The 12,556-nt window shown below is 36.3% G+C and overlaps 1 protein-coding gene across 1 annotated transcript; it reads right to left on the bottom strand.

The window, feature by feature from the left end:
* Nucleotides 1–9,225: 9,225 nt before the first annotated feature.
* Nucleotides 9,226–12,200, bottom strand: LOC104598320 (uncharacterized). Its single transcript, XM_010260342.3, has one exon. The coding sequence runs from the start codon at nucleotides 10,790–10,792 to the stop codon at nucleotides 9,698–9,700; it is 1,095 nt and encodes a 364-aa protein (XP_010258644.1). The 5' UTR covers nucleotides 10,793–12,200; the 3' UTR covers nucleotides 9,226–9,697.
* Between the last annotated feature and the right edge of the window lie 356 nt (nucleotides 12,201–12,556).

Here is a 12,556-nt window from a genome sequence, read left to right as displayed (position 1 = left end):
CTATTGAGAAGAAGGAGAAGAGAAGAGGAAGCACTTGGATAAAAAAAGGGTTAAATTCCAAAATTTTTTGTTTAATGGAGTAAAAATTTTAAAGTGTTGGGGGTTATCATTGGTCTGGGGTGACTTGGTTCTGATCCCCTGAGTCAGTGAGGAAGAAGACATTAAGATGATGATCTGTAAAGGCCACTGATTCCATACTTCCATAATTGAGTTTTTGAGTAAGCAATTCATGTCATTACCCTCTCATTACTAACTTTTAATTCCAGATGGACCTACCAGAATTAGTTTGGGTTTTGGAATATATCACCTTACATCTCATCCACTAAGATATTATCCATCAAGTGTATTATGAACATAAAGAATCTAAAAGAAGCAATAAAGAATTGTGGGGGAGGATGGGTGTCCCAACTCTCACATGAGTGGATTGGTTAGAGCTTAAGGGTCAATGAGTGGAGGTCAGAGGACCCAAAATCCAAGCTTTCAAGCCAGTGGAGATAATAGGTTTTCTTTCTATTAAGTACATCTGATTAAGGATGGAATTGAGTGGTCTTTTTAGTGTGTATCCTCTGAAATTGGTTTCTCGGTAGCTTCTCCAAGTACATAGTATATACATTTGAAGCTTGGAGCTGACGACTTGTACAAGGAAGAGTACCCAAATTACATGATCTAACACTATAAAGAAAGAGACGAGAGTATATAATATAGGTCCACATGGATATCATAATAGGGAGGGATTAATGTATATACTTTATGTAAAAAATGGTCGTTAAGACTACTTGATAGATCAGTAAGCTAGTGAGATTTATCAGGTGGAACGAAGGGACCTTTCAAAAAAAGCTACATCGGGCTGTTTTAACGTGATAGAATAATGGTATTTAAGAATTATGTGAGAGAGAGAGATAGGGAGAGAGACGCTTTATGTGCAAACAAAAATGGTTGTTAGGACTTGGTAGAGTAAGGTAGTATGATTTGTCAAGTGGAAAAAGGGATCCTTTCAAAAAGGGTTGATGGTATTTAATAAATATGAGAGAGAGAGATGGTTTATGTCAAAAACAAAAAATGGTTGTTAAGACTTAATAGCATGGTTTTCAAAACCTGACTGGATGGTCGGACTGGAAAGACCGAGAACCAGTCATCTGATTGGTTCTGTTTTACCTTAAAACTGTTTTTTGGTAAAAAAAACTGTTGATTTGGTCAGCAAATTCGGGCGATCGAACCGTTGACTCGGACAATGATTTTTAATCGTTTTTTATTTTTTAACTTTTAAAAATTTTCTGTCAGAGAGCAGGATGTCCATTTGGACTGGACGGTTGGGCCATTTGGTCCAGAAACCAGACCCAGAACGGTTCCCTGTCTAGTCCGATTTTAAAAACCTTGCTTATTAGAATAAGGTAGTATGATTTGTCAAGTGACAAAAGGTCCTTTCAAAATAACTACATCAAAGGGTTGTATTAACGTGATAGAATGATGGTATTTAAGAAACGAGAGAGAGAGACAATGATGCCACTTACTGGAGTGTGAAGAACTTCACAGTTCACACCAAGAAAAGGGAAAAAGAATGGCCAAGAAAAAGGGGGCTTACTTTGTTCATTATTGGAATGATGATGATGATACAACATTGTGGACTCTGTGGTGGTACCACCCAATCTGCATTTGTAAGGTAATATCACTCATTGATTTAAATTCCTTTGCTATAAGCCTACAAGGCCCGGGTCTATAGTGAGATGTCAATCATGTGGATGGCTTTTCCCCAATCAGATAGGATGAGGTCATTGAGTCTACCGTCTACCCAGTACCCAACTATTGACAGTCGCTCTCTCATAGGGTCTCTACTCTATAGTATAGCAAGATGCTCATGCAATTACTAATACCATTGGTTGAATTAACATCTGAAAATTGCTTTAGGGACCTCCCTCTCTTCCTAGAAAAATTTCCTTCGAAACCCGAATCAGAGGAGATCGTTGATCCCTTGGCATTTGGGAACTTCACATGGGCATGGCCCTGAGTTGGATTTTCTCAACCTTTACATTTGTATGCAGTCCACTAAAACTTGGTAGTGTTTAAAGCTACGTGAGAGTGTGAGTGTGGAAATTAATACAAGGGACAGAACTCGTAGATCTGGGGGTCAGGGTCCACCATTCACCTAAAAAAAATCAGAATGATCAAATGAAGTTACATCTTTTCCTTTCGATGAGATATCTTTGGCTATTTTGAAGTAAAGCTTATGAATAAAAAGTCTGGTTTGATGACCAATTTCGTTTTAGGGCTGCATTATTTGAAGGATTTATCTCCTTTTTATAGTTAAAAATTCATTGTTCATAGGGGCATTTTTTTTATCAATAACAGTGAATTTTATTAAAAGATTGAGAAGATTATAGAGCAAGGGAGCTAAAAGTATTAACTCCTGAATACAACCAATGTACACCCAAAATATAAAGCAATTACAACACAGTTCAAAAAATAGAGTTTTTGTTCACCCTTTGTCAATGAATTTGCACTTCTCTTTACCCATGTACATTGAACTTCAAGGTCCTTAGTCAGTCATTTAAATTTCCTCTTTTTATTACTGTAATTCCAAAGCCTGAGTTGTCCTTTTTTTAGCCAGTTCATCACAATTTTAGAATCTCCTTCTATGACTAATTTATTAATATTCATGCCTTTAGCCCTTTGTACCCTTCAAGAGCTGCTAGTATCTCAACCCTCAAGGAATCTCCCACCTCAATTGGACAAGAATACATGGCTAACAGATTCCTTTTTTTCATCTTTTATAACTCCCCCTATTCTAGATGGCCCTAGGTTGCCCATATTACTGCCATTGAAATTCAATTTAGTAAAACTATGAGGTGGAGGGGTTCAACAAGAACTTGAAACCTTTTTAGCCAAGCTGATTCTACAATTTCCTTCCACTTTCTTAGCAATTCATTTATTGAGAAATCTATAAATATGTTCAAAGTTTTCAACCAATGTATCACCCTAATATGAGTAGTCTCCTTCAACTTTCTTAGCAACTCATCTATTGAGAAATCTACAAGCATGTTCAAAGTTTTTAACCAATGTATCTCCCTAATATGAGTAATCTCCAATATTATTTTCCAACTTCTCTCCTTTTCTAAAAAAATTCATGAATTTCTCTCTTCTCAAATAGTCCAACAAACTACTGTCCTAACACATTGCCACATAATCATAGCCCTTTTTGTTGACCAGTTAGGAGTGAATGTGAATAAGCTTTGCACATTCAATGGAGGAGTCCACATGCACCTAAATAGAAAAGTAAACCATTCCCAAATGAATTTAGCAAATTGATAGGAAATTAGTAAATGATATTCAGACTCACCATCAACTTTACAAATGACATATCGGTGAGGCGACAAACAACTATTGAGTTTTTTCCTTTGAAACAAATTTACTGTATTAATTCTTTTCAGAAAAGGCTTCCCAACAGAAACTCCTGACCTTCAAAAGTATAGGTTGACACCACACCTCTTTAAAAGGGAAGGCTAGTCTAAAAGAAGAAGAAGGAACGACAAATGCAGCCTAATTTTCTTTCATTCCAGTTGGAAATTAATTTGAGGTAATGTTAAATATAAGTGCCCTATGGCTTGTGGGTATCACGGTCGACAAATAAGAAATAAGAATCACCACTTAATGGGGGCCCAAAACTTCGAAACTTGTGTCATTTTTTCTGTCTCAGTTCAAGTGTTCAATCAGCCCCAAGTGAGGAGAGACCTATGGCTTGCCTGCGACGTTTCTGCAAATTCTACCTAGTTGTAGAGTCAGCTGCAAAGGCGTGATCCAAATTTGATTACTAATATTTGACTTCAAATGGAAGCTTTATACATTGGATTTTTATTACGCTTGGACCAGATTTGCATATTGAATGTTTTTTGATGAATTAAACTAAAAATAATCAGAGTAATTTATATATTATTGATAAAACAAGTTAAAAATAATTTCATATACCATGATAAGATGACTATGACTTGAAAATAACTTCTAGATTTTGAACCTATGATTCTTCCTAAAACATTTAACTTTCAAACCAAATTTTCCTAGTAAATATATATTAATTTTTACAGATATAAGCATAGATGTAAATGTTTAAATATTATCAGATTGGATTGGAACATATTGAATCAGATTAGCTTCATATTCAATCCAATTATAAACGGATCAAATTTGGATTGCCTTGATGGATTTGTATTCAGTATTGAATTAGGACAAATGGACGCCATTTGTAGACAGATACTCTTTAAATTATAACTTATGTTTAGAGTTTTATAGGGTTTTGTTCATTTAAGGGGTGTTCTACAACATAAATTGTTTTTCTTGTTGCCTGTTCCAAAAAGGAATCAAAACCATCTTGCTTGAAAAATAGATTGTTTCTTAAAACAAAAATACAAGAAACATGTTATTGGTTGTGTATATTTTTGCTTCCAAAACTGGAATAAAAAACATGTTCTTGAATTTAGTTTCAAAAACATGTTTTCATCTGATTATTCAACATCATGTTCCATATATCATATAGTTTCTATTTTACAAAAAATTTGTCTTTGTTTTAAAAACCAACATTTTGTTGGTTCCAAAAACATGTATTGTTTTTTGAAAAAAAATCAACTTGTTTTTCCCTTTGAGTACAAAAACAGAGTCTATAAACATGTTTTTATTTATTTATTACTGATGCGGCAATTCCAAAAAAAAATTAAAACAAAAACATTTGTGTTAATTATAAAACGCTCCCTTAATTTGAAAGAAACTATAACTACAAAGGGACAGATCCAATGGACTGCTCTGTCCTCTAGCATCCTATTGACCCTATTCCATTAGTTAATAAGAAAACAAAAAATCTAAATTAAACCTTAAGATGGGACGAGTTTAAAAAGAGCCCGAATCTGCTAGCAATAAGACGCTACCACCACAGCTTTCAACATGATATATAACAGCATATCTAATGCAATGCATGATTGCCCTTTCAAAGTACAACTTCATCAATGACAACATACAAGTACAAAACATGTTATTATAAATCTTGTTGGAAGATGTATTGGCAGATCCGGGCTTGTAAGACAGGTGTGTAGATCTGATTGGTTGATGCATTGTGTATAACAGGTTTTGTCTAGCAGATTAGTCCGAAAGGCACTGAATGATTCTCCATCAAAGAAGGAAAAACGTTCCAAAATTAGTTGGGAAAATTAATCAATTCCCTCATTATTACATTTTGGAGTTGCACAATAACATTTTCGTATTAAAAACACATGAAATGTGTAAGAATGATTACATTGCTTTTTTCTCTAACCACAGAAGAAAGATTACATACACTGATAGTAACAAAGGGCTGCAAATTGAACAGATCAAAACATAAATATTTATATACAAACTTGGATTAATTTATCCATCAGATTTAAATTGAACTTGGATTTAGATATTATTGAAGATCATTAAATAAAATAAACTAAAAATAAATTTCAAATTGTATATCATGAATAAAATGATTTCAAAATAACTTCCATGGGAATTGAACCTATGACTCTAAAGGCACAAAAGTAAATTTCAAGAATTACTGGATGGATCATATCATGTTAGATAGGGGTAGACTCATGTTTGATCCAATTACAAATGAATTAAATTTGGAGGCAAAATCTATGGTGCATTGTGAAGCAAAAAAAAAAAAAAAGCATGAACCAGTGAAAACAATAACAACACATCATAACTGACATCTTTAACATTGTTAAAGTCTTGCTGGTAAGTATACCTTGTAAAACGTAAAGTTCTTGTAAAATGTAAATCAATGAAAAACAAGTACACCGTGTAATGTCTTTAACTTGATAGGCTAAAATATTGATTTAACATATGGCAAACACTCATAAATGCACCGTAGTTTGACTCAAATTTGGATAGCTTCCTTTCTGTTTTCCTCTAATATTTTTGTACTGTGTATATGTGTGCATGAAATAACATGCTGAAAGGAGATCTCTCAACATGTGAATTATACATGCTGAAAGGAGATCTCTAGTGAACTAGCGAGAACTTGGATGTCAAGAAACACTGCAGACACCCCGCAGAATCTTGCAACTTGCAAGTTCCCCAAATCAGAGATTACATCTTGGCATCTCATTCCACTATCATTGCATCTAATACCACCATCAATGGCCCCAGTGATTTAAAAGGTGTGCCTAGGCGCACAGGCGAGGTGCATTTTAGGGTATGTGCCTCACCTAAGTCCTAGGTGCAGCCCTTTCAAAAGGTGCATGCCTAGTGAGCCTAGGTGTGCGTCTGATGCACCTTGTGCCTCGCTTAGGTCCTAGGTGTAGCCCTTTCAAAAGGCGTACACCTGGTTCGCTTGCTCACCAAAGCTCCAAGAACCCCTTATTTGGTAATGTTGTTCATTCATTAATCCTAATAGAATATCTTCTTAAAAAGAAATTAAAATTATAAAATCATTATTTTTGTGTGAGAACTAAGAATTTAAGACCTTAATATAGACTTGTTTGGGCTTGCCTTGAGGGGCGTGGCACAAAGGCGGCTTATAGAATCAGGAATATAATATGTTTTACATCACATAGCTACTTGAAGTAATGCAATTGAGGAAAATGTTTTATATGTTTGATTTTATTTTTAAACTCTCATTTGAATACACTTTACATGTTATGTTTATGTATTTAATTTAGACAATAGGCTTTTTAAAACATTTATGTTAAAATTTAAGTTTATATTTTTTATTAATATTATGTTTAATATTTTTTGATTTTTTTACATTTTTTTTGAATTTTTGGCATTTTTGAATTTTCTGGCAATTTTTTTTTTATTTTTTAGCATTTCTTTTTTAAATTTTTGTGCCTTGCTTCAAAAAGGCATGCACCTTGCCTTGTGCCTCAGGTGCAAATGGGCCCCTGCGCCTTTTTTGCGCCTTGCACTTTTAACACACTGGATGGCCTGTTTCTGAAATATCATTTAAGCCTAGTGGAAAGATCATTGCTTCCACTTCTGTGACAGTCATTTTTGGTACCAATTGCTCAAAGTAACTGCACACCTTTCCGGTACCCCCCCCCCCCCAATGGGAGATACCTTGCTTTGATTTTTATTATCCTATAAGATACCTGGAAGTAAGAAAACTAAGTACCTGGATTTCTTAGAAGCAAGCAACTAGAAGTTACTGGCATACTGCTTCAACCAGGCTCTTCTGTTTGCATGTTAGCTAAACTTGGATCCTCTGCAAGTAAGGCCTTTCCTCTCCTATGAAAGTCTGAGAAATAAATGAGTTCTCCACTGTGTTAATGTAAGCTAATTTGAAAGTCCAATGCACAATATGTGGCTTTCAAAGGATACAAATAAACATATATAGAAATAGAACAGATTAAGCCATGTAAATGAACAGATTAGATCATCATTTCACTGTTTGGAACTACTTGTTATCTACTTCACTGGAGTAAATTATATAAAGGCACAAACATACAAAATCTACTGTGCTTACTATTTTATAGTTGAAGCTCAATTTTGATTGCATTACTTCAGGTACATAACATTTTACTAAAGATCCAGATATCCACTATGTAGAGCATCTATCATTCTCACAGAAAACCAAGTGGGACATCTGAAGGTAGGCATGATCTACCTTTTGGTTGGCTCTCTAGTGGGACCATTTAATGCCACGAGTCATTGTGATTGAGTTAACACGACTATCCAATATATCCCACTGTTGTCAATGCTCACCACAAATATATTGCTTGATCCAACAATTGGAAAAGTTTACATAATGGGTGCTTAGTCATCCAACTGGATCAGAAATTGGCACACATCACACCTTGAGGTCTATCCAGGATGTACTTAATCCTTGTAGCTATAAAACCTGTTCCATCTAAATAAATTAGCTAGAAGAAAAGTTCAGTCATACATGTATTATGCTTGAATTTAAAATGTTTCAGAAAAAGAGAGCTATCAGAAAGGAAGTAATTCTCATCTATCTTGTATAATGTTCATAAACATCTAGAGTAGTATCAACATCATATAAAATTATGGTTCCATGAAGAGAATCATATAAATAAATGACTGGGGCTAGTTATTTCCAAAATCATGCGGATGTTATGCATGCACTGAGCTTTAAGATGAGTCACCTTGTACTGGAGTCTTCAAGGACAACCCATCATCATCATCATCATCATCATCATCATCTGATCTCAGCTACATGAATCCTGTTTTGCCATTTCATTATACATGAATCCTCAAGGAGAACCTGTGAAAGTTTCAAAATGAGATCCTTGGGTAAATCTCCATGCTGAAGATGAAACCTGCATAATATCAAATGGTTTAACTTTTGAAACTAATAACAAGAAATCTGGACTTCTAAAAGAGCAACTCCACAGAAGGGACAATGGATAAGGGTTAATAAATGGAAATTGAACCTTGGTAGTATCTTTAAGGAATGGTTCTTATACTTTCCAAATACTATCTGCACACCAAGATTATCTGATAAGGGACACCTAAATATACAGAGGAGAGGAGAGGAGTGGAAACTTAGCATCGATGTCCTTTAGGCTGGCCAATTTTCACTTGCCTTTCCTGTTTGAACGATTAAACATAAATATCTGATTTTGTATCAAACTGGTTTAAGCCCAATACTACAATGTTATTAGCGTCCAATTAGCATTTTGAACCAGTTGAGTCGTTTAGTGTATTTGGTGAATCAGCATCACCAGGACCTAAAATGAATTGAATACTCTATTTTCCAATATTAACGTACATACATATAGATTCTGTGAAAGATAATTGTTTCAGTATCAACTCCAAATAATGTGTGACAGAAGAAAACTTGAACTCTTGAAAACATATTGGATTAGCTGCATAAGACATGTTTGACTGTTCAGACCATCAAAGGGTAAATCTTCATTTAGAAAAGGGACTTTCGAAATTCTTACATAGGAGATGCAACATTAAGGCATATTAGGAACCATTTGTAACATTCCATGGGAATCTTTCTGGTACATGAGAACACCAGAAACCTTCCCTTGATACAGTACCAAATGCTGCCTTAGTTTTTAGACGTCTTCTACAAGTAATTGCAAGTAGGCATTTCTTTCCCATGGATATTGATAAGCAATGTGGTCCAATAAGCAAAGTTTAAAATAATGATAATTATGCATCATTCACTGAAAAAACAATTATGTTATAAAATGAATTACTCAGAAAAATTACAAACGTGAAAAGAACAACCATTATCCACACTTCGGAACTGATAAACAAAAAATACATTTATAACATTCCATCTATAAACATTGTTAGACATAGAAGTACTGCATAATTGGTAACTTTCTATCAATTTTGATCCATGAATTCCAAACTCTTGAGCTATAGTTGTGATATACTTGTACAAATATAAAACAGAAGAAAAGAACATTTCCTAAACAATTTGAGGTAACTTTCTATCAATTTCGAGTCACAGCAAGAAATACATTGTATACCCAAAAAAATTCCAAAATGCTCCGTATTCAAAATTTCTTCCTGATCAACACTTTGCAGCTACAAGGTTTTTGGATGCTTTCCTTTCTTAGAGAGCTGAAGCATCAGCATTACAAAACTGATGCTGGAAAATAAATTGAATGCATGCTTAGATCTTTCAATGATTGTCTGCTAGTCAAAACTCCACCTTTCTCCGTATTAACTGAGATTAAGTGATATGAAACAGAACCAATGTTGCATGGTGATATCAGTCAATACCAACTGATCTAGAGGGAAAATCGATAACTTCCAAGGTGGTGTTGGCCTCTCCCTCTGAGCTTTCAATACTAGATGACCTACAAGTGAAGTAGAACACTGCACTCATCATAGAATCAACAAGCACTACGATGGAGTACATAATCACCAGAAGAGGTCCTTCCCATATCCTGGAAGGCCCGTCTCCATAACTCAGAGTCTTCACTCGATTCTCAAACAACCCCTCCACCAATGCCATCCCTATTGTTGATCCAAGATATATTATAAGCCCTACTTGGGTCTGGCCTTGAATTAGGACACCTGACCTAAGCAAAGCCTGAGGGCCTGATATATCCTCCAAAACAGAGATGACGATGGCAAGGTTGCAGATAATAGTAGCATTGGCAAAAATTATGGAGAATACCAGTCCCATCATCACAGCTGGATAAACAATCACAGAAGATGGACACCCTACGATAGAAACAATGTTGCAAACGGCAACCAGCAGAACAAGAAACAGGGCCAGACAACCCACAATAACCATGCAGGCCCATGTATATGTTGAGACAACGCGCTTCCAGATCTTGATGATAACTGCAAAAAACTTTGACATATTGAATTTCTTTCTGGAATATGTGCAATCTACAGAGTACACAATTGCAGCTTTGGATAATAGCGAGAATGTGATGTACAAAGGGAAACAGAAAGCAGCAGAAATGGTCATCTCTGATAAACGTTGGCAAGACTGTCTAATAAAATATTTCAAGGGCAGCCCACTTGACTTGGCAACTAACAAGAGCCTATTAGTCAGTCTCTTTACAATGGAATGGTCAACGAGGATATTAGAGAGGACAACAGCAGAGACGGGACAAATGAGCACTGCTGTAATCACCAGGAAACCTGAGGAATTATACCGAAGGATCCTCACAGTTTCTCTCAAGATCTCCAATGCATCCATGGAATCGAATTCTTGGTCTGAGCCAAGACTCCTACGGATACCGGATTCCGCTGATTCCAACTCAAGGCCATGCAAATTCGAGACTTCAGAGCCTCCATCATTCAAGCAGTCTGAGTCAATTTTACAAAGTTGCGCACCAGAAACCTCCATCTCTCTAATTTGTCAACCTTTTAAAAAACTCAGACAAATTTAGTGAAATATACCATTAGAACCATAACAAGAGGCCCCAGCTTAATATATTAGACTCACAACAATGAACTTCCTTCCCAGGATTCTAGTCTAACCATCTTTATTCTTTAAATCTGAAACTGATTTACAACAGACATGAAGAAAAGATGAAGAGGCTCTATCTCCATTGACAGTCCGTAGCACGAAAAGAACAATAAACAAGCCCAACAAATCAAGGTCTCCCTAAATGAAAAAGGTACAATAATGAACGAGTTCTACGATATCATCTGCTAATCAGAGAGAGAAAAATACGTCAAAGAAGTTTAAAGAACCCGCGAGATCCAGATCTGGCAAAGCGAAGAACCTGATCTTTGCACAAAACCGATGCGTTCGGTGGCCGAAGAAGTGTTGTCCACCTTATTAATGCGTAGTCGCAATGCACAACATCCAGTTTAATATTTCGAAGGGATTAGAAGAAAGAGCGGGAGAGATTCCGTGACAAGTGCATTCACGCGTATCGTTTTGGTTGCAGAGAGCCAGAGCCAGTCAGCCACAGGCTCGAATGAATGCATGGGAGAGATCTCTCGTATGGCGGAAAATCCAGCTCTGAGTCCCGAAATTGAAAAGTGAAAAGACTCGTCAAAATGTTTGCCGTGTAACCGCAATCAACCGAGCCGAGTTCAGGAACAGGAAGGAAGGAAAGAAGATGCCAAATTGCCAATGCGATGGGCCGGTGGCTGGCGACTCTGTGTTGGTGGGGCTCCGATTACCGTACATTTGTTCTCTGATTTTGTACGTGCTCGATGTGCCACTTTGTACTTGGTGGTGACACGTGTAAATAAAAACTCCAATGTCATTATCAACTCTTAACTGCCGGACCGGTCACTGTTACATAGGATTCCAATCTGATGCTCTGGAAGAGATGATTTGTCTCGTCAGTGATCTATCCAAATACAACGGACGGTCCTGAACTACTGATTCGTTTGTTTGTTTGTTTCTGCACGTGTTTTATGTTGATTGGTCTGGTAATGTTCGAGTTCTGATCTGCTGGGAATTAGTTGTCGCCAGATGGGCACCAATCACGTATGCCACATCAGTAGCGTCTGTCCATGTAGGCGCCAGGAAGGCTCGTGCGAGCGGAGTTCACATCTGCCCCCCACCAGATTGCAGACCAGAAAGGTCCCGCTCTATCCTTCCTCTTTTTTATTTCTCTGCAACCAACTACTCTGTGTAAGTGTAATGGTTGAATAATGGTTGTTTCTCTGTAAATTTACTATTAAGCATATGAAATAATGGAAACAATAAATTGTTAAAAAGGCGACGATAAAAGCTATAAAATCAAAAGAGAAGATCTAGGCAATTCTATTTACGCTCTATTTTTAATCTAGTCCAAAACGAACGCAACGTTCAGTGTGAAACAAACCAGGCAGCGGGATAGCCAACCCAGAAAAAGGTTTCAATGTCTAATTCTAGTCAGAAATTCTCTCTTTAGGAGACATCCTCCCACTCAAGGTTCAAAGGTTCAAGATATCAATGCACACAATACGCAAAGATTGTGTATAGCATAGCATCAACCAAGGAGGGGTTGGTCGATGGTTAAATTGCAACTCGATGAATCAGTTAATCAGGGTAGGGTCGATGGTTCTTTTCCCGTTTGCCTGTTGCACCTGAATCTAGCATGAATGTCCATATGATCTCATTAACAAATTATGGAATTTTGTGTTTTCTATTTTACCAATAAAATGC

This window comes from Nelumbo nucifera, chromosome 3 (genome assembly GCF_055504915.1).
Source record: "Nelumbo nucifera cultivar China Antique chromosome 3, China Antique-T2T, whole genome shotgun sequence".
NCBI classification, from domain to species: domain Eukaryota; kingdom Viridiplantae; phylum Streptophyta; class Magnoliopsida; order Proteales; family Nelumbonaceae; genus Nelumbo; species Nelumbo nucifera.
The sequence above is the reverse complement of the archived record's forward strand: the minus strand, read 5'-3'. Positions and strand labels throughout refer to the sequence as shown.

Excerpts from the sequence above, each read along its gene's own strand:
- LOC104598320 (XM_010260342.3), bottom strand. The coding sequence starts at position 10,792 with ATGGAGGTTTCTGGTGCGCAACTTTGTAAAATTGACTCAGACTGCTTG.